General features: G+C 43.0%; 1 protein-coding gene across 6 annotated transcripts in view; it reads left to right on the top strand.

The window, feature by feature from the left end:
• Positions 1-22,637, top strand: part of Adamts9 (ADAM metallopeptidase with thrombospondin type 1 motif 9) — a 161,186-nt gene that overhangs the window by 22,078 nt on the left and 116,471 nt on the right. For all 6 annotated transcript variants that reach the window (XM_050160229.1, XM_050160230.1, XM_050160231.1 and 3 more), the window contains exons 4-12: positions 7,624-7,913; positions 10,132-10,215; positions 10,318-10,433; positions 11,448-11,488; positions 11,604-11,709; positions 14,899-15,045; positions 16,485-16,626; positions 18,922-19,026; positions 21,938-22,083. In XM_050160229.1, coding sequence (XP_050016186.1) covers positions 7,624-7,913; positions 10,132-10,215; positions 10,318-10,433; positions 11,448-11,488; positions 11,604-11,709; positions 14,899-15,045; positions 16,485-16,626; positions 18,922-19,026; positions 21,938-22,083 — 1,177 coding nt within the window. The remainder of the gene's footprint in view (positions 1-7,623; positions 7,914-10,131; positions 10,216-10,317; positions 10,434-11,447; positions 11,489-11,603; positions 11,710-14,898; positions 15,046-16,484; positions 16,627-18,921; positions 19,027-21,937; positions 22,084-22,637) is intronic.

Below are 22,637 nucleotides of genomic sequence, written 5' to 3'. Positions count from 1 at the left end.
AGAGACATGTAAAAAGATAGCTTGGTTCATGGGTTTTGTTCAAACCTCAGGAGGCAACATGGCTGATGAAATGGCTCAGTGGGCAAAGCCGCTTACTGAGAGGACCTGAATAGGCCTGTAGGCTTGAAATAGATTCTGAATGGGGGGGTCAACTCTGCCAGGGGGGCTGTCCCCTGACCTGCACGTGAATGCCACAAAATATATATGCCCACACTTACACAATAATACAATTTAATGTATTTTTTGTTTGTTTATGCAGCCACATTGGAAAACAATTTTTGTAGCTGTTCAAAATGTAGAATGTAGAGTTGCCTTCAGCTGGTTTGCTGACTATCCACCCAGATGCCAAATGGACAAGCATATCTGCATATTCCTCACTATGGGCCACTTGACAGCAAAAGCAATAGACTAGATATATACTACAGCTTGAAAGCATCAAGTGAGGTGAAAGACTCGAGATACAAATGCTCCATATTGTATGAATCTGTTCATGTGGCATGGCAGAAAAGGCAAACCCATAGATGTATAAGCATAGGCTACTATTTGGTAGGGCCCAGGAAAGAGGAAGAATGGGGGGGGGAGTGACTCCTGAGAGGTATAGGAGTTCTCTTGGAGACAATCAGATTGTTCTAAAATCAGACAATGGCGATGATGACTCATACCATGTCATCACTTAGTCTATTCTGTGCGTAGACTATAACTCACTGAACTGGGCTGAAGGTGAAACTCAGAGGCAGTGTGTTTATATAGCATGCATGAGGTAATGGGCACCTGTGAGAGCGCGTGCGCACACAGACACACACACATACACACACACACACACACACACACGGTGTGGTGATTATACATTTTAAAGGTATGGGAATTTAATGGTATGTAAGTCTTAATGAAATGGTCATTGAAAAGCTATAATAAATAAGAAGTTGTATATGATGGGGGAAATTGCACTACTACTTAGTCAAGAATAAAATTTCATTAATTAGTCCATTCTTATAAAAGTTTTAGCCAAGGGACATTGTAAATTCCTAAAACACAACCCTTGGTTGTATTATGCTGGAAGACCACTGAAGAACTTCCTTTTTGATCCTAACAGTGTGTTCCCTCAGCTGAGAACTAAAGCTGTTACTACAATTCTATTTTGAGGCTAGAAAATAGGTAGGTATATTAGGTGCAGTATCTATTTTTTGTGCCATTTTAATGCTAATTTGTTGTTGTTGAAATTGGTCTCACTATGTCATCCTGACTGTCCTGGAGCTCACTATATAGACCAGGCTGGCCTACAACTCACAGATGTTTTTCTGCCTCTGCCTCCCCAGACTGGGATTAAAGGTGTGTGCCACCACCCATGCCTCTAGTGCTACATTTTAAATCAATTGCTACAGTGATCAATGTGCTAGGAATTAGTTGGACTAATTAAATCCGTAGGTAAGATTCTAGCACATGAGGAGGCAGGTGAAGCTGGTAAAGGCTGAGCAGGATCTCCCAGGAGGATGTGCTGGTTTGTTAGGAAGAATGACTTGGTTCCTGCAATTTGGTTTCATTTTTATTTCACTTTTTACTTGCACATGGGAGGATGGGCAAGTGAGTTCTGGTGTAGAGTAGAGTCAGAGCACAAATTTCCAAGGTCAGTTCTCTCCTCCCACCCTGTGATTCTTGGGGGTCAGTTTGTCCCTTTTCTAAGTTCCTTCTGAACTCTGAAAGCAAACTGTTTTGTTTTTTTTTTTCCTTTCTGGTTACAATAGTGAATCCCATGCCTTTTCCTTACTGAAGATAGAGTTTTCTTTAAGTAAACCAAACCCATCAAATCACAGTGTGCTATCATTTGGTGGTGGATTGTCCCTCCAAGGTTTGTGCATTCAGGTCTCAGTCCCGGTGTAAGAGTAAAAACTGAAAGACCTTTAATGGGTGAGATAATAGATAGGTGAGGCCTGGTAGAAGGCAGCTGGACTGCTGGGGGGTCTGCTCTAGAAGAGACTTGGTGGCTCTCTTGAATCCCTTGTCAATTCCTGCAAGAGTTTATTAAGAGTGTGCCTGGCCCTGCGTCCTAACATCCCATCTCACCATATGATGAGGTCTCTCTCATTTTCTCCCCCTGTGATGCTAACGACAAACAAATGGGCTGCCTAGACTTAGCGTTCCAGCCTCCAAAACTGTTCTAAATGAACGCTTTTCTTTATACACTGCTCAATTCTAGGTATTTAATATATTTTTTTTACAATAAACATTAAGAATTATTTAGTTTTAGCAAGCTTAGTGACATGGTTTTTTTGTTTTAAATAAAGCTATTTATTTAGTTTTTGAGAATTTCATGTGTATGCTATATTTATATCAAACTTCTTCATTTCCTTCCAGTTCCTTCTAAGTCCCTCCTACTACTCTAATTCCTGACCCCTTATTCTTTAATTATAATTTCTAGACACACACACACACACACACCAGATTATAAGCAAAATTTGCAGCGATCATTAAGTGTTGCTCATGTGTTAGGGCTGACCTCTTGAGATTTGCTAGCCTATCAGGGTCTTGTCCCTGTGGAAGACTGATTCTCTGTCTCTCAGCTATTATCAGTTGCCTGCAGTTATTCTAGAGGGTAACAGAGATTTCTTTGTCATATATAGAAGACCCTGTGCAACAGCAAACATCCCATTCTGGTGCTTTGTCCTTTAGAATCTTTCCGCCCTCCCACCTCGATGTTCCCTGAGCCCTGGGGTTAAGGGCTGTGCTATAGGTATATCAACTAGGGCTGGCCACCCCACACACAGGCAGTTGCTCTCTGCATTTTGCCCATGTGTGGCTTTCTGTATGATCTCTGTCGCTGAAAAAAAAAAAAAAGCTTCCTTAATTATGGGTGAGAGCTGCACTCATCTGTGGGCATAAGGACAAGTGTTTAGTGTGTAGTTAGACATTATACTGGTTTTTACAACTGGCAGTGTTAAGTTCTCGTCTAGGTTCCATGATTTCACCAGTCATGGATTACAGTGCCAGCATGAATTCCTTCTTTTTGAAAGGTCCTTAAGTCCAGCTAGATGGCTGTTGGTTTTCCCCAGGGAATAAGCACCAATCTTGCACCTGTCAAGATATTTGCCATTCTGATCATTGTTGTTTGTAGGCATTGCGGCTGGACAGGACTATTGGTGTTCTTCTCCTTTGGCAGCTTGCATGGCTCCCTCTGGTACTATGAGAGCTAGTCCTCATGGAGGAGGCTTCCCAGTCAGTTTTGGCTCCATTCTTCCAAGTCCTTATTCTTGTGTTAAAAGTGTGTGGAGACTTTGGCCATTTCTGGGAATCGACCAAAGGCAGTGGTCTCATAAATTCCGCTGGCCAACAACTGGGAAAGAGGTTTCTCATGTGTGGCACTGGGAACTATTGTGTTAGCTAGTCTATGCTTCTTGGGGGAACACTGTCACCCCAAGTGGCATAACTTTATTTAAACTATATACCTATATATGTACATGTATAAACACACACACACACTCATGTGTACTCCCCATTTCCTAGGCAATTTTTATTCCCTGTCCCTTTTTCCGCATTTCCCTCTTCATAGCCCCTATACCCTGCTGTTCCCTTCCCTAAACCTCCTTCTCCCCCTTCCTCTCCACTCACTGTGGACCCTTTCTATTTTTCCAGTTTCTGCAGTTACTCCAAAAATGCTTTACATCTGAAGATTTGGAGCTAAGATCCACGCGTGAGAAAAATCATGTGGCATTTGTCTTTCTGGGTCTGGGGTGCCTCATTTAGTATGATATTTTGCTTGTTTTTGTTGCTTAAGATAGTTTATGTAGTTCTGGCTAGGCTGAAACTAGCTCTGTAGAGCAGGCTAGCCCTGAAGTCAGAGATTTGTTTGCCTCTGTCTCCTGAGCACTAGCATTAAAGATGTGTGCCACCGTGTCCAGCTTTTATTCAGTATAATAGTTTCTAATTCCATCCATTTACCTGTAAGTTTCATGGCTTCAGTTTTCTTTACAAGTTAAATATGCACCACATTTTTGATTGCCTGTTCATCAAGTGAAGGACATTAGGTTGATTACATTTCCTGGCATTGTGAGTAAAGTAGCAATGAATTTGGCTGAGCAAGTATCTGTGGAGGAGAATGTCAAGTCCTTTGGGCATATGGCAACAAGGGGTATAACTGGGCTATATGGTAGATCTATTTTTTGCTTTTTGAGATTTGTCCACACTGATTCCCATAGTGACTGGGCCAGTTTACAACCCAAACAACAGTGAACTCCCTGCCCCCCACATCCTTGCTGGCATTTGTTGTTGGTTGTTTTTTTGGTCTTAGCTATCCTAACTGGTGTCAGATGAAGTCTCCGAGTTGTCTGAGTTTGAATCTCCTACCTGGTGAAGCTGTTAAACGTTTTTGAGATTTCTCTTAGCCATCGTGATTTCTTCTTCTGAGAACATTTGTCCTTTGTTGTCTTTGCTCTGGTTTTGGAGTTCCTCATATGTTCTGGATATTAACTGTTAGCTGCACAGAAGGCAAAGATACTTTCCCACTCTATGGGCTTCCTCTTCACTCAGCTGGGTATTTCTTTTGCTGTACAGAACCTTTTTAGTTTTATAAGGTCCTATCTGTCAATGATCAGCTTTAGTTCCCAGGCAAATGGAATCCTGTTCCAAAAATTTCACTAAAGTGGCGGAATACAAAATCAATTTAAGAAAATCAGCAACTTTTCTATGCATCAGCAAGAAACACACTGAAAAATAGATTATGGAAACAATTTCATTTGCAACAACTTCAAAAATTGAACAAACCTAACCAAGGAGGCAAAAGGCTTTTACAGTGAAAACTCCAGAAAGAGAATGAGGAGACACCAGAAGCTGGAACGGCCTCCCATGCTCCCGGGTTGGCAGAATTAATACTGTGAGAATGACCATTCTACCCCAAGTCATTAAAAAATTTAGTGTAATCTCTATCAAATACCTACAGGCATCTGATATTTGACAAAGATGCCAAAAATACACACTGGGGAAAAGACAGCATCTTCAACAAATGGTGGGGGGGGGGAACTGGGTGTCCGGGGAGGGGGGAGGATGAAATCAGCCCTGTGTCTGTCACTTTGCACAAAACTCATCTCTAAATTGATTAGAGACCCCAGTGTGAAACTTGAAACACTGAAACTGGTAGAAGAAAAGGTAGGCAGTGCCCTACAACGTATTGTCTTTTGAAAAGAATGTGATCGAGTCACTCTGGCCATACTACTCAGTCATGTAATGTATAGAAGCATGTGGGGTATATCCACAGATAGATGGATAGATGGAAATATTACGGCTTTATTGCACACTTTGAGATTAAAACACCGTTCTCTTTAGGTGCCACGTTCTTCTTCTCATCCTAACTGCATCCCTAGCCTGCAGCAGCTGCTCCTCCATCTTCTCACTCTACACATATTCTTGTTCTGAGCTTTCCATTTGACTGAAGTCATTGTGGCTGATAGCTGTCACTTTGCTGATAAAGTTCTACACAGTGTCTTCTGATGACTCAAAGGTCAAATCAGTAGGAAAGTCCAAGCTGTAAGCCTGGGACAGTCAGTAAGCAGAAGGACCTGAGTTCAATCTCCAGGACCCACAGAGCAAACAAAAGCCTGTTTGACAGCTGAAAAAAAAAACTTCACCATTTTAATAATCAAAATGTTCAGTTTGGTCCAGGGCACATCCTGGTCTTAATTTTTTTCAGCAAGTGGTTATAATCGTCAAGTATTTGGGCCCTTCAAATATGAAGCCGCTCAGAGTTTATCCTTTTGGTTTATATTCGTTTGGTGTTGATGAAAGAAAGAATTTCTCAGGTCTTAGCCACTCAAGCATACTTCTTAGTCATACAATTCTGCTTTGTTGTTATAACGTGAATGAATGCACATTCATGAACTGGTAAACAAGGTTACTGATTAAATGAAGTTATAGTCAAAATGTGTTTTTAGCAGGCCCTTTTATGAGTGTTCTGTTTGCTCTGTGATTGGTGATATGAAAATTGAATGGGGTATTTCAAAATTTGAGCACACTATGAAACACTTCGGGGACAGTTTAAGCCTAGCTTCTGTGGCTACACCACACACACACACACACACACACACACACACACACACACACACACACACACATACACACGCATGCACACACCCCTAGGCCTGGAATCTCCTTCCCAACAAGCTTCCAGTTTTTCCCAGGGCTGCTGCCCCATGAACCACAGCTTCTCACAGACTGGGATCCAAGATACCTGGAGATTCATCTCACTGCACTGACATAAGTCACGGTCCAGCTCCTGGCCCACACTCTGCCCTCATCTGCTCCCTTTACTGATCACTGAAATGAATCAATTGCAAGTTCAGAAACATTGAATGGCAGTGACTCCGTTCTTCTATTTCACTTGTGATGGCGGCCTGATAAAGAAATGGAATATTTTATCCTGTGTTCTCTAGTGTCTTTTGTGTTGTCTGTTAGACAATTACCTCTCAGACCTCTCTCTCTGCTATCTATCATCAAATTTCAAAAAAAAATATTAAAAGGGAATATAATTTTTCTTCCTTCCAGCTCTTTTGTAAAATTGACTTTTACTTTATTCATGATCCTAACAAGGCTTCTGTTACCCAATGGAAGGAACTGCATGCTTCCATTTCTTTTAAGCCAAGCCTGATATTTTAGAGTAACCAGTGTACATCAACTGAATATTCTTTCCTGTAGTAGGAGACCGCTTGTTCATTTCCCTGCAGCCCAGACTCACGTAATAATCACACAGAAACCATATTATTTAAATCAATGCTTGGCCCATTAGCTCTAGCTTCTTATTGGCTAATTCTTACACATTAATTTAACCCATCTCCATTAATCTGTGTATAGCCACATGGCTGTGGCTTATCAGGTAAAGTTACGGCATCTGTCTCCTCTGGTGGCTCCATGGCTTCTCTCTGACTCTGCCTTCTTCCTCCCAGCATTCAGTTTAGTTTTCCCCATATAGCTATGTTCTGTCCTGCTATAGTCCTTTATTAACCAATAGTATTCCTAGCATACATAGGAGAATCCCACATCATATCCCAGGGAAGCTAGTTCCAGACACATAGGCATTTCAGAGAGAGTGTGGCTTGGGTTCTATACAACTCATAGTCTGTAGTTTATTTTGTATGACATTTGACAATAGAGACATTCTATTTACTTATGTTTTTATTTTTTGGGGTGAGTGTGGTATGTGTATGTGTTCTTGTGTGTGTATATGTGCATGTGTATGTGCACCCAGGTGTACATGCACATGTGGGTATATGTGTGTGTGCATGTGTGTACCAGTGGAATCTAGAGGTCATTGTTATTAGATGTCTTCCATAGTTGTTCAGTACCTTATTATTTTTGAGACAGTGTCTCTCTTGAACCTGAAGCTCACCAATTCATCTATACTAAATTACCAGTGAATTCCAAGGATCTGTCAGTGTCTGCCCTCCCAGCTACAATATTTCAGTTCTCAGAACCAACCTGCCTTTACATGTGGGTACCAGAGATCCAGACTCCAAAGTCAGGCTCTTGTGTTTGGACAGCAAGCACTTTACTGATTGAGCCACCTCCCTACCATCTAAGGCATCATTTGAACTTATAAACAGTTCTGAGGGTAAATAATGAATGTCATCTGATTTATTACAGAACTCAAAAGTAGTCACAGTAAAGACAAGCGGAAAATCAGAATGCAAATGCGGACAAAGAGGAACAGCCTGGCCGACGACGTGGCGCTGTTAAAGAGTGGCTTGGCAACAAAGGTGTCCTCTGGGTATATCACCAAGACAAATGGCACCAGGGACAGAAGGAACCACAAAAGAACCAAACGCTTTCTGTCCTATCCACGGTTTGTAGAAGTGATGGTGGTAGCTGACCACAGAATGGTTTTGTACCATGGATCAAACCTTCAACATTATATTTTAACCCTCATGTCAATTGTAAGTATACCACATGGAAGGTGATTCATGGGTTGACCCAATGTGCTGCTGGAGGATGGGTTTTCTTTTCCATTCTGCTTGTAACATCAATCAGGGCTGGCATTTCAGCCATCTGGGCAAACAGCCAAAGAGAGTATGTGGTTGTTCACTAGTTGCCTTTTTATAATAAAGGTGGCAGCTGTCAGTAGTGCGTGTTGATCCTCTGCTAGATAGTGCACTTACTACTTGGCCTTCTGGCGATGGGCTTCGGTTGAACTACCATCCTCTTTTTATAGCTAAGAACACGGACTCTCCAAGGAGTTATGTCACTTGCCCATAGGCAGGCAGAGCTAGCCAATGGCTTTGATGCTATGTGTGACCTTCTACTTGTTCATTCTGGAACCTCATGTTCTCTGTCTAACTTAGGAGCTTCGCACAGCCTGGCAGGACTGTGTGATGCTGGCTTGGAGTCCCAGTCACCCCCGATGCTTTTTCAGAATGCATCTGTCCAGTCTTGCATCTTACTAAGGGTTATAAGCAAGCAGGCTAGGTGTGAAGCCTAAAAATTTCTAGTTTTCTACTCTCGTATTATATTGGAAACACAATGAATCTGCATGATTGGAAAGTCAAGTAACACCTAATGTAAGGACCTGAGTTCAACCACAGCACATATATAAAAAGCAGGTGTGGTAGTGTGCACTTGTAATCCCAGCAATAGGAAGGCAGAGAAAGCTGGACTGCCCCCTTGACAGGCTTCCAGCCTGTGAGATCCTTTGTCAAAAGAGCAAGGTGGACAGCTTCTAAGGAAGAAAACACTCCATATACACAATTGTGCACTTAAATACATACATATACATACATATGCACATGTATACACACGCGCTTCATAAAAGATCTTGTACCTATGCCAAACACATATAGATTTTCTTCTTATCATTCCCTAATCAATATGACAAAACAACTACGTATATTGTCTTAGCTATTCTAAATAACCGAGAGATGCCCTAAAGGCCGTGGAAGGTTGTACATGGGCTCCTTGTAGAGGACATACCGTTTTACAGAGGCAGTGTGAGTGTGTTCATGTTTTGCTCTCCTCAGCAATCCTGGAGCCAGGCTCTCAGAGATACAAAGAGAGTACTTCACAACTTTCATTCAAGCAGAGAGGAAACATTCTTATTTACTCCCTTATACCTCGGTATCTTTTTTTTTTAATTAATCTTACACGGTAGTGCATGGATTAACCCTTCTTTACCTGAACAACAACCTGCTTTGAATAAATTCCCAGTTGTGTTGTGAAAAACCACCATGCTTGGGAAGGTTGCTTTAGGGCCTAAGTCTTAGCTGTCTCTTCCCTCCCCATGGCCTGTCCTGCTCCTTGCTTCTTCCCTTGCAACTGTGAGTTATCCCCACCCCATGTTACCCAGCCCAGCTCCCCCTCAACCTTATCCTCACTTCTGTCCCCACGTGTTCCATACACCCCCGACCCTCTCATACCCAGGGGATAGAAGGAAAACCTGAACAGACCTTGTAAGCCTCAGCTCCATATCCACGCCATTATTTCAGGTCTATCAGAGACTTTTGACTACAGTAATGGCTCTTGGGTCAGATGGCGTAGGCCTTAACTTCCGGTTCTGCTGGTTGCCACTGGATAGCCTCAGACAAGTTACCTAATCTCTCTGAGCCCCCATGACATCCCTGTTTCAAAGGGACAGTCATGATACCTTGCCCAGAGTTTGCTGTGGGAACTAAATGCTAATCCAGTTTTCTGCTGGAATCTAGTCTATGGTAAGTGACAGTTAATGTAGCTGGCATAATAAACTATGATAACAAAGCAATGCAGCAAACCAGGTTAGACTGATGTCGAACATATAAATGGACAATGAGCATGAGGAACAGGTGTCAGCATGGGTGTGGGAAACCAAGTGACAGGCGAGTACTTGGTGGGAAATTAATATGCAGTGCTTTGAAACGGATTAACTGTTAAGGCGTATGGTAATTCAGCTTCAAGGGAAAATGCCTCAGAACTTAAATTTCCTAGAGTTCATTTTTATCTAAAACTGCCCTCTATGAATTTGACAGAGACCGTAAGTCAGTGTGTGTGCCGTGAACGGGCATTCAGACCGGAAAATGCATGTGTTGCATGAAACGTCCAAAGGGCTGGAACACAACCTAAGAAGTGAATTGCTTGTTGCTTACACAGAGCCCACCATTAACTTTGAAAAATTTATCTCGGTTGCAGGTAGCTTCTATCTATAAGGACTCAAGTATTGGAAATTTAATTAATATTGTTATTGTGAACTTAGTTGTGATTCATAATGAACAGGTAATAAAGTTTATTTTTCTCCCTTTTTTCTATCTGTATCTGAAATGGCATATCTAATTGGTGTTGTGGCATAGACCAAGAGCCTTTCTTCTCTGTGTTTAGGAAGGACCTTTGATAAACTTCAATGCCCAGACAACATTAAAAAACTTTTGCCAGTGGCAGCATTCCAAGAACAACTTCGGCGGGATACAGCACGACACTGCTGTTCTGGTCACAAGGTAAACGGATTGCTCATTCTTCTTACCTCTTGGTGTCAGGTCCCAGTTGATGGGAAGGGTCCTGCATTGCTGGGAGCGAGTCCTACTAGGGAGGTTCTCGGCTTAGTCACTATGGACAGTTTAGAGCAGATAATTCTTTGTTGAACAGGCTGCCCTGAGCACGGCAGTACTCTTAGCAGCATCTCTACATGTCAGTGGAACTCTCTCTTCTCAGTTATGACAACCGTGGGGTCACCAGACACTACCGCTTATGACCTGAGGATGAGGGAGGGTACCGTTCTAGCTGAGACTCTCTATCATATACACGCCAGAAGAGGACTCAGTATGTAAAGCAGGCCTGAAAGCAAATGTCCTTCTACAGCAAGGGAAGCTGCTAACCACATCCAGCCAGTGGCTGCCTTGCAGGACCCTAAGTCTAGTTTTGCCGACTTATGTGATTGGTTTTGTTGCTGTTTGTTTTGTTTTGTTTGTTTGCAAAGAGTCAGAAAGAAGGAAGTTTTTTAAATGAAAAATTTCACCATTTTTATATAAGTTTCTCTTGAAAAATGTTGTTTAAATGTAGGAGGCAGGATGGAGATGCTGGCTTCCTGGTTTCTCTCATCTTGGACCATCCCTGAAGTCGTTATAAACATGCTCATTGCTCTACAAGCCCTTGCTAGAAATTGAATCTAGGGCTTTGCGCATGAATTTTATACCTAAGCCACAGCTGCCAGTCCACCACTCCTCTTAAATAAACTCAAAAAGCAGTGAGCACTTCACAGTGGGTGTTGAGGGAAGGGTTTCTGCGGTGGGGTGCATCTAACCATTCTGTGGCTGTGGAGACAACAGTAGACTTCAACATGTTACCTTTAACCCTTAAATCTGGGCTTAACCATGTTTGCAGGTTGCAAAACCCCGGCCTTGCCAGTTTACATTTTGTTATTCCCCTCCCTAAAATGAACTAGATATTTGAGGGTTTTCTTGTGTTGACCTTTGCTCTGGTGTTGTCGCAGCCTAAGTCTGCTTTTCTTTTAGGGAGGATATCTGCAGAGCTCAAGACAAATGTGACACCTTAGGTGAGTCCTCCTCCTTGTCCCCATGGCTAGAATGGTTTTCTCGATGTTTCTCATCCAAGTCACAATTGCTTTTGAAAGTATATCCCTGTTGGTCTCTCCCCTTCCGTCCTAATAGGTCTTGCTGAACTGGGAACCATTTGTGACCCTTACAGAAGTTGTTCCATTAGTGAAGACAGTGGGCTGAGCACAGCTTTTACGATCGCCCACGAGCTGGGCCATGTGTAAGTCATCCTTGTCATAGACTTCTAAGACTTTGTTCCTAAACCGGGTGGTGGTGGCACACGCCTTTAATCCCAGCATTCAGGAAGCAGAGGCAGGCCAATCTCTATGAGTTCAAGAGCAGCCTGGTTTACTAGGACAGCTAGGATTATGACATAGAGAAACTCTGTCTCAGAAACAAAAAAACAAAAAACTTAGTTTCTTTTTACCAGTGTCTGTCTTCTTAACTTTAGTGGAGTCAAGACTTCAGAGTAGATTTGACAGGATTGAAGGAGCTGAGCCTTGGTGAGAAGCTGAGTATAGGCGACCCACCCTCTTGAACCTTAGTTCTGTGTGTCTTTGGGTGAGCTGTTTATGCTTGATGTGCAAAGTTTAATAATTTTTCTCCTCCCGCTGGGGACTCAGAGAAAGGCGTTTTTATTCCTTCTAGCACATCGAAGGATGAATTAGCTTGGAGAATTTTCTTGACTCACATCTGTGTCTGAAAAGTTGCCGCGACATAGCTCTGGTCCACAGATTTCAACTAATCCAGATCATTCCCAACTCAACAGCTATAACTCAGACAGTTAGCATCTAAAACAGCAATGTCCTCCTTGAGAGAAGAAGAGGAACAAAGCTGCAGAGAAAGTTTCAGTTTCTAGATTACGGTCAGAAGGTGGCCATTATGAGATAGATAACTTCCCTGTTTGTTTTCCTGAGAGACAGGGCAAATCGGTGTCAATCTCCCAGAAATGTTCTGATCTGGGGCCACGCTAGGGTCTTCTAAAATAGTTACAGTGCTTATTATTGCTATCTGTAAGATGGTCTCCTCAGGAGAAACGTTAGTGTAGTGGAGCTGCATGTCCTTTCGTGTCCAGTTTGAACTTGGTTTACAGCTAACATCTAACATCAGCGAAGGACGCTTCTTCCATTGAAACACTTTTCGACCACCTCTTGTATATGCTGTGCTAGGGATGAAGCAAGATGTATATGCACACATACAGACTTACATGCACACACCCAGAAGTCCAGTTCAGTAAGAGACTTTCACCCTTTGCCTTTTCATACGCCTTTGCTGTTTTCTCCCAAGGAAACTTTGTCAGAGATCGAATGTTTGGGATGGAATCCAGGCAGTGGAGGCAGGCCAGACTGGCTTAGTCAGCATCTCCTTGGTCCTTCTGATTACTGAGCCATAGTCATGAGATGCAGAGACTCCTCAAGATGATTTCTCTTTCTAGTTCCCCGTCTGAGTGACACTATGACCTGAATTATCAGGCGATGGAAGCTCTGTGTGCCTTAGTTGCTCGTCTACAGAGTGTGGGAAATAGTACACTCACTGTTGGGTGTCTGTGAGAGGCTGGTTCCCAGACCTGGATACTCCACAGACACTCAAGCCCCTTTTATGAAGAGGCATTGAATTTTCATGTCACCTGTGATAATTTTCTATATACATTAAATAAAATTTAGATGACTCATAATACCTAATATAACATAAATAGCTATTATATTATATATTATATTATATTATATTATATTATATTATATTGACTGGAGGAGGAGGAAATCCATGCATATTCTATACAGACACAAGTTTGTTTTCTATCCACAATTGATGGTCCCTGAAGATGCTTGACCCTCAGATGCAGTGAGTCAAATGTACCGTTCACTGCATAAAATAAGTTGAGAAAGAGAGCATCTAAAACACAGAATCCACATCTTAGTGTACTATGGATGTGAACAGTCTTGGTTATTATTGGTCAGTAAGTATTCCAAAATAGGTCTTATAGCCCCAGCAGCGAGCAAATGTGCTTATTTAAATGAAGATAAGTTTCTGTTCATTTGTATGATGAAATAAGTAAACTTGATTTGACCTAGTTCTCGTGAGTTGAGAGAAAAGGGCAGCTCCTGTCTACCATAGAGAAAGAAGCAGGGTAGGGTTTGAATGCTCGCCTGGCCTGAGGTGTGCTTGGACCAGAGTTCTGTAGACACCATAGCTGGCACCTGTAAGCCAAAACTTATCCTCTTTTAAGAAATGGGCTCTTCAGTATTAAAACCTTTAAGTAAATTCATCTAATACAGATCACATTTTCCCATCTCTACTGGCAAACCTAAGGGCCCACATTTTTTAAAGAAAAAAGAAGCAGAACACCAGAGAATTGGTGGAGCGGTTGCACAGGCTTTACTCCAGATTTTTCTTTTATAAGAAACAGCTCTACACCCTTCTATCTTCCTCACATTTCCAGAGTTCAGCGTGAACCAGGGAAGGGAATTCATCTCTTGGTGCTAAATTAACCACATGTTCGGTTTTCTGATTGACAGCATTTTTTCCCAGAGAGAAAAGATGACCCTCTGACCTTGTCACCTGGTAGATAATTGCCTGGGCTGGGAGGCCATGTGGGTCACGGAGGGGGTGTGCACTGAGGAAATGCTATCATTTTCCCCCTCACTTCCTCTGGTGAAGCCAAGAATGGAAAGTATGTGTGAATGCTGTCGTCACCCGCCCAAGCCCAAGAGGACACTGGCATTGCTCCACAGCCTCCCCTCAGACAAAATGAGAAAGAGTTTAGAGTCTTTTTATGCTTGCCTTTTCAGGGAGCCAGTTCCTGCCAGCTGGCATTGGTGTGTGAATCCCTTTGCCATCTTTACCTTCAGCTGGCTGGGCTTGTATGCCTGTGGTGTCTACGTCACTTCCTATGAGTTCATGCACACACTTTACATACAACATAGGTGTATCAGTCGTCACCCTGGCCCAGAAATGGAAGATGCGAGACCTACAAGGATCCTCTTTTTGCAAAGCTCTTGGCTTCCATTTTTGACACCGATTCATTTTTATGCTGACATTAGTATAGCATCCTGCTAAAATCTTGATTCTATGGATTGCCCTTTAACTGTCGATTAGCATTTCCAACTCCTGTATTCTAGCACCAACTACAGCACATTCAGAGCCTCTGCAATTCCAAAAAGCATGCTTACACCCGACAAATGGCCATGCATTCACCAAAAGTACTTTACATTAAATTGGATAAAAATCCCCTCGTGTTCTACACTCCATCTTGAGTTGTCTTACAATTTATCCTGCTCACCTGGATTCATACTCTTTCCCATAGCCCAATAGACGGTTATAGTTTTCTCTTAATCAACTGTTAAGCAACAACGCCTGCATGAAGCACTGGTGTGCACTGACGTTCTCACTGTTGTTTCATTGACGTTAGGTTTAATATGCCTCATGATGACAGCAATAAATGTAAAGAAGAAGGTATGAAGAGCCCCCAGCATGTCATGGCGCCAACATTGAACTTTTACACCAACCCTTGGATGTGGTCGAAGTGCAGTCGAAAATACATCACCGAGTTCTTGGAGTAAGACTTAAACTTTCGTTTAGTTGCGGCCCCTAGGGCAGCAGTTCTCAACCTGTGGGTTGCGACCCCTTTGGGGGTTGAACAACCCTCTCACAGGTGTCGCATATCTGATATCCCGCATATCGGATGTTTTCATTATGATTCATAAGAGTAGCAAAATTGCAGTTATGAAGTAGCAATGAAATGATTTTTTATGGTTGGGGTCACCACAACATGAGGAACTGAATGAAAGGGTGGAGGGGTAGGAAGGTTGAAAACCACTGATCTAGTGTCTGGTCTACACGAAGTAAACCAGGAACGGAAAGACAGCGCATAGTTGAGCATTCCTTTGGGGTGATTGTCTTTGATAACATTCCTTGGAAGAGGAAGACAAATTACCCTGTCTGTTCATAGCCTTGCCAGTTTTGGGGAGATTACAAACTGACCAGAGCAAAGAGTTGGGTTCTTAAAGGGAATATGCAAATATTTCTGCATTTGTGTAATGCTTTGAAATTTATTCAGGTCTTTGGAGAGCACTGTGATGATGAAGGGCTCAAATATTTTTGTACCACTAACCTAGTAATCTTGGCTTGGAAGTAATGGGGTAGTATGCGGTTGCCAGAAGAGAGTATGTGGTAGAAATAAGGGCATAGTCAATCAGTCTCTCTCTCTCTCTCTCTCTCTCTCTCTCTCTCTCTCTCTCTCTCTCTTTCTTTCTTTCTCTCTCCTCTCCTCTCCCCTCTCTTTATGCCCTTTACCTTTTGAAAGCTTCCCAAAGATCCACTTACATTATACAAGGGCCACACGTCACAGACTGACGCTCTCCTTTCCCAGAGGTGCAGAACGTTAAGCAATTGCCTCAGGTCACTGGTTTGTATTTCTGCAACCTGAGGCAGGGAGGGGGGCTTTGTTCATCAGCACTCACCTGGTGTAAATTTTCCAGAGGAGGTGATGTTTGCTGAAACCGGGATGACTAGAGGGCTGGTGTCTTTCTAAGCAGGTAGCCTGAGATGCTTTTTTTGCTCTGAATCCTTGAACCCTTCCTCATCAGTTCAGCAAACACAAGAATACCACTTGCTATAGACTAGGCCCTGTGCAGAGACAAGCAGACACTAGCTATGGCCTTAAGATACTTACAGCCTATTGGGAAGGATGGTAAACAAACAAGCAGATAATGGTCCCTGTGGACCAGCGCTTGCTCAGATACTATACTTCCTCCTGGCTATGTCGTATGTAAAGAATCTCTTTCTACAGAGTATGTGTCAAAAATACACCTTTAGCGTCTGGATTTACCTTGATTTGTCTTTGGATGTAAAGAATAGAGCAAAGCCAAAAAGAACAGTTCTTGCTGCCTTTAGGTGTGTGTGTGTGTGTGTGTGTGTGTGTGTATGTGTGTGGCCTTTGCCCCATCTGCAGCCTGCAGGAACCTGGCTCACCATCTGTGTTTCTGTTTCCCATAGCACTGGGTACGGCGAGTGTTTGTTGAATGAACCTGAATCCAGAACCTACCCTTTGCCTTCCCAACTCCCAGGCCTCCTCTACGATGTGGATAAACAATGTGAATTGATTTTTGGGCCGGGTTCTCAGGTGTGCCCATACATGGTAAGTGTTTGGGGTAAGTTTCTGCCCTCCACTGTTGACTCTGGACTTGTTCATGGTCACATTTTCCCGCTGGAGTCTCACTCTAAATCAGTTACCCGAGAAAAGAAAAGGTTCAGAGTGACCTTGCTAACAGTGGCAGCGCCTGCGATGTGGTTATGAGGCAGTGGTGGGCTCAGCATCGCCGTGTTCAGCCCGGGTTTTCTCATGGAGCTCACATGATAGCACAGAGGGGAAATGCCATTGTCACCTGCAGAAAGTCAGAAAGTAAGCCCAAGATCGTGGAGGCCCTTTCATGCCCTTCAGGTTGTAAAAGCGACATGAATTATAGGTACTCTTCCAGATCTAATACAAGAAATTCACAAGCCAACCCTGGCTCCCTTACTTGTCAAGCTTGTGTTCTGTGACCAACTGGGTCTTCAGTTCTCTTCTGGTCATCATCTAGCCGGCTGTCTTGCTGGCTTGGTGGCTGAGTCAAGGATCTGTGTGGGTAAGCGGACTCAGATTTTTGTGGGATGCCTCAGGTTTATCTTTGGGAAATGTGTGTTTGTTTTGCTCAAGAGGGATACACTGGCAATGGCTGGTGATTTGAGAAATATAGGGAGTCCACATAAATTATTTAAAAGTTCAAACAACTCTATTCAAAATAATGCCACTCATAAAAAAAATTGAAACATTGATTATAGACATGGTAGTGCCTATAATCCTAGCACTCAGGAGTCTGAGCCAGGATGATAGAGAGATAGCCTGAGTCTAGCACAAACCAAATAGTTCTGTCTCAAAACATCACTGGGTGGGGGAAGGTTGATGGGAGAAAGATCAAGCATGTTTTAGTGCCTTCTTTCAGCAAACTTTTCCATAGCCCTGTAAATGCTAGATCCTTAGGAATATACTCAGTAACAGACAGTTTGACAGTGTAAGTCTTCAACATCAAAAGGAGAAAGTAAAGTACCCCAAACTAGGTAGTTAGAGGCTTCTTTTGCTATTTCTAAAAATGAATTTCTGATAACTGTTAAACTTTTCTTCTGTAAGTATGTTTTTTTAATAACTAGGATAAAATTAAAATTTAGAATCATCTTTTAAAAGTATACCTTGAGGGATTGAAGGTTTGCCTCAGTTGATAGAGCACTTCTCTTGAGAGCAGGAAGACTTGACTTTGGTCCCCAGAACCCATGCAGAAATGCTGTGTGGTAGCCTTGGCTTGCAAGCCCAGTGCTGTGGAGGCAGAGACAGGAAAAGCCAGTATCTTGCTGGCCAGCCAGTCTTGCCTAACTGGTATGCTCCATGCCAATGAGAGAGCCTGTCTCAAAGAATGTAAATGGTGTTACCGAAGATGACACCGGGGCTGTCCTCTGGCTTACACACACACACACATTTGTGAACATGCCTGAACATACACCAACATACACAATTACGTATGCACACCCACACACACATTGAAGAGAATACCTTGAAATACTTTCATACATACATACATACATGGGGATAAGTCTTAAAAGCAGAACTCGGTAGAGGGAAGAAAGAAGTTTCAAAGTGTGTTGTGTGCTCCAGTTAATAGGAAGCTTAAAAGTTGTGTATCCCTGGTGGACTTTTAAGCCTCTGTACTGAAGCATCTGTATCCTGAAGACGTGAGCATTGCTAAAGATGGAGTCACTTCTGGGGTCAAAGGCAGGAAAGGGACACAGGATTCATACACAAGGCCTTAGCTTGCTTATGAATTGATCTTTTTCTTAGTTTGGTAATGATGAGATCTTAACAGAAGGGAGAAATATATTTTAATTTTTTTCTGTATTTCTTCCCACAGTGTCGAGAACTTATGGCTCATTACATGATCATGATCTTATCCACACAATGCACACGTACATGAAAAAGCTCATGCACAGACACAGGCACACATGCATGCACAAAAACACACTAGTTTTGGAACTGAGACAAAGCAAAATTCAAATCACATCCATTTTCAGAATTCTGGTGTAGTTTCAAGAATGATCCTGCGTCTCACTGTACCTCAGTTTCCTCATCATTAACATGGGGGTGGTATAGACAAAGGACCCTGTGATGTCATGCATGTCTCAGAGTCTCCTTCAGAAGTCTCCCTTTTAAGGAACAGTGTCTCTCCCTGGAATGGAAATGAGTCTCAGGTAGCTGTACTTTGGAATACTTTAGAATGCTAAAAATACCATACCAAGAAAAAAGCATCCCTTTGCAAACCAACTTCTACCCCTGGCAAAGGGTGACTAGAAAGGGACACGTGCCCTATGTGCTCACACTGTGTCGTGTCTTCCCTGAACGGAACAGATGCAGTGCCGACGTCTCTGGTGCAATAACGTGGATGGAGCACACAAAGGCTGCAGGACCCAGCACACGCCCTGGGCTGATGGAACCGAGTGTGAGACTGGAAAGGCAAGTAACGCCGTGTGGTGCCTGTCCTCTGGGGACAGACCTGCTCCCCACTGGGGTGGATCCAGCGTGGTGTGCGTCATATAACATATTACAGTGTGGTTCAGCGGACGTATTCTTTTCAGGCTGAAAGCATGGCTTGCCATTGAGAACGCTGAAACTTAATAGATAATCCAGTTAGGGTGTGGTGAAATTTTTTTTCTCTTCTGAGAGTGGCATTGGAAAGTAATTATGAGCATATTAGAATCAAAGAAATGCCCAAACACTGCAAGGCTAACACCTCCGTTATTGTTTTACCAGGCCTCTTCCCAAGTATGCTGTTTTCGTTTATACGGTGTCATGATGTTACCTTGAACATATCTCAACCCAGATTTCTCTTGAGCTGATTTTGGTTTTAATGATTCTCACCATTTCGTTAATAACTAAACAGAGCCCACTGTTTGTGCGGGCCAGTGATAACAGAGTCCCACGCCATTGGAGTATGATTAATCTAACCTTCTGTACCTGCTGTGCCCCTCTGAACAGTGGCCGTGGGCTGCTCATATTGTCTTCATTATCACCCAGTCACTTACTGAAGGGAATTTTAGGTCTAGGTCCACATGACTCATGTCACTCACCAGGGATGCAATCTGTGGGCTCTATTTCCAGAACTCTTGTCATCCTTATCATTTCTTGCATTTTTCCCTCTCTTTCCATTTTTTTTTTACTTTGCTTCCTTTGAACAGTTTTGAACATCTGACTTCTTCACCTTGTAAATCTAATCATATCCAGAATGTTTCCTTGGAAGAAATCACTAACAAATTGATTTCCAGAATTTTATTCTCCCTTACATGGTTTTATACTTAGGGAGCTCATTTAAAACACACACACACACACACACACACACACACACACACACGTTTTTTTCTCTTGAGATCAGTCAAGTCATTTGGGGAAGAACTGCCCCAAACCCTTCCAAGGTGGACCCTTCCTACCATAGTTCTTCTGCTTGCTTCTGAGAGACAATGGGTTACTTGATGGACCCTGAACGACTTCATTTTCCAGTGGCCAAACATGAGGGCTCCATTTTCATCACTGTATCTCAATGATGAAAGGAAACAAGGATGTGGAAATTATTTGGTTAAGTTATATTTTTGAAGATGATTTTGTATAAAGTAAGTTGATAACAAAGTCAGTTCATCCCTCCATTTCCCCTGGGCCGTTCCAAAAAGGTAATTCAAAATGCAGCTTTCCCTAGTGATTGCCTAGAAAGAAACAATAGACTGAGCGGCTTCTGGAACTTCCATTATCTTAAAAGAAAACCATGTTTCTTTGTTCAAAGATTGAAGTTTGAGTTTTTTGTGGAGCATTAAACTTAATGTGTTGAGGGAGGGGAGAGGTGGCTTAGTGGTTAAGAGCACTGACTGCTCTTCCAGAGGACCCAGGTTCAATTCCTAGCACCCACATGGTGGCTTACAATTGTCTGTAACTCGTATGCATGTGGTATATAGACACATGCAGAAAAGCATGCCAGTACACACATTAAAAACAAAACAAACAAACCTTAGTAAGTAAGTGGGTGTAGGCCCCATGTGTTGGTGGGAATGTACTTCTCGGGGGGGTCCCACAGCACTCCTACTTGACAACTTGATTAGTTGATTATGCATACTTTAAGACTAGAACTGGAGATGCAGATGCATTTGCCTCTGTGAATTCAAGGGCAGCCTGATCTACATAGGAAGTTCCAGGCAAGTAAGGACTTGTCTTCAAAATACAGAAGGAAACATTACTGTGGGGTGAGAGAAATGAGTCAGTGGTACAGGGCGCATGTTGTTCTTGCAGAGGACCTGAGTCTGGTTCGCAGCACCCGTTATACCTTCCTCAGAAGCCGCGAGAAGATGATTACAGAGGAGGCCAGATAGCCCAAGACTTTACTCTTCCGTTTCCCACCAAGCCCTTCCCTCCTAGGAAGGATGAATCTTCCCTCTGTGTCCTTTACCTGCCTCTTGCTTGCCTCTGCAAACCGCCCCTGGCCTCCTCCTTCCTCTACCTCTTACCTTACTCCTGCTTCCCCACAGAGATGTCACAACAGCCCAGCTCCAGCGCTCCACTTCAGAGATCAGAGAACCGCAGGGATCACCCTCCTGCGGCTGTGCTGATGCCTTTCTTTTTGTCTCCTGACCAGTTGCTTGGGCTTTAGGTCATACACAAACAATAGCTGAGAGTGGAAATAAGTCCCTCCACTCCCTGTCTTGCTGGGGAGTTTTATTGTGTTTTATTATTATCACCATTTTAAACATCAAGGCTCTCCTGATGTAGATAGTCTGAAACTATCAGTACAAAAAAATATATAATAAAGCTTAGGACTCTGTAATCTGTCTCTTTTGCTTTAGTCTAATCCTATGTGTTTTCTTGGGAGTGGGTTTATAAGAATTAAGTAGCTAATTCCTCCTCCCCAGTTTAATTGAAATTGGGGTTTTCAAATCAAGGGTAATATAATAATAAAACCTTCAATTTTTAGAAAGACTGTAGTCTCAAAGCCTTGCTAATAGAGATTCACTCTGCAAATTCTATACTTCATTTTGGCCCCTGTCTGCAGTCCATGCCCCATTTCCACTCCTCATTTTTCCAAGCACACAGACTAATTGAGCAGTTTAAAGCTGGCCATTAGAGCTACCCATTTAGGATGGAGCCAGCCACGCTCACTGGCCTGTGTTTTTTAGAGCAAGCGGTAAATGCAAACACCGCCTAAAATCAATGAGCACGATATTAAAATGCCTGCAGTATCCATTATTCATAGAAGTAGCACATTTGCAGCGCTTCAAGCCAGCGCATAGGGGGAAACTTAAAAATGTGATGTATTTCTGTGGACAGCTGGTCCTCTGATGACTCGCAGCTCCCAGCTCTCCCTCACTCTTCTCCCTATTAAATACAGCACTGCAAGTTTGGATTCTGTGTTCCCAAAGAAACGGAGGCCCCTGCGATCGATGGATCCTGGGGAAGCTGGAGTCACTTTGGAACCTGCTCAAGAACATGTGGAGGAGGCATCAAAACAGCCATCAGAGAATGTAACAGACCAGAGTGAGTCTATGTCTATGGCTGCCATCAGTGATGCAGCAGGGTGGACGAGTACTCGGAACTCTTCAGCTGGGGGCTGAGGAGGAGCGAGTGGGTGGACTTGCAGGGCTGCGAGATCCCGGGTATCCTGAGCACCTTCATTCTACAGTATTTTTTCTCTTTCCGGATCTGCTGCTGTTGGTTATATCTGTCTGCCAAACAATTGGTACTTTTGCATCGGCCGCTCTTAATGATCAGGCAGCTCTCATTGCACCCTAGAATTTGGGATGGCATGCTCAGAGTGAGCAAATAGATTGCATAAGAAACGAGGCCCGCCACAAGGACAAGCTGGTGCATCAAACACTAGCTGGTGCAGGAGGAGGTGCCATCAGGCCCGTGGGTTCTAACTCTTGTTATTTTGTTTGCATTTTTGGCCCTGAGAGGCCTGATGGCAGAAACAAGAGCCCCTAAAATCGGCGCAGTCTTCAAAGCAGGAAGGAGAAACAAATGGCCTAGTTAAGAAGGCAGACACATTTCCTTCCTTAGCGATTTTGTTCTGTTTTAAAATTAAGAAATAG

The sequence above is a fragment of the Alexandromys fortis genome, unplaced genomic scaffold (assembly GCF_014885135.2).
Source record: "Alexandromys fortis isolate MF-2015 unplaced genomic scaffold, M_Fortis_MF-2015_v1.1 scaffold_111, whole genome shotgun sequence".
NCBI lineage: Eukaryota > Metazoa > Chordata > Mammalia > Rodentia > Cricetidae > Alexandromys > Alexandromys fortis.
Note: the sequence above shows the minus strand (reverse complement) of the source record. Positions and strands in the feature narration are given on the sequence as shown.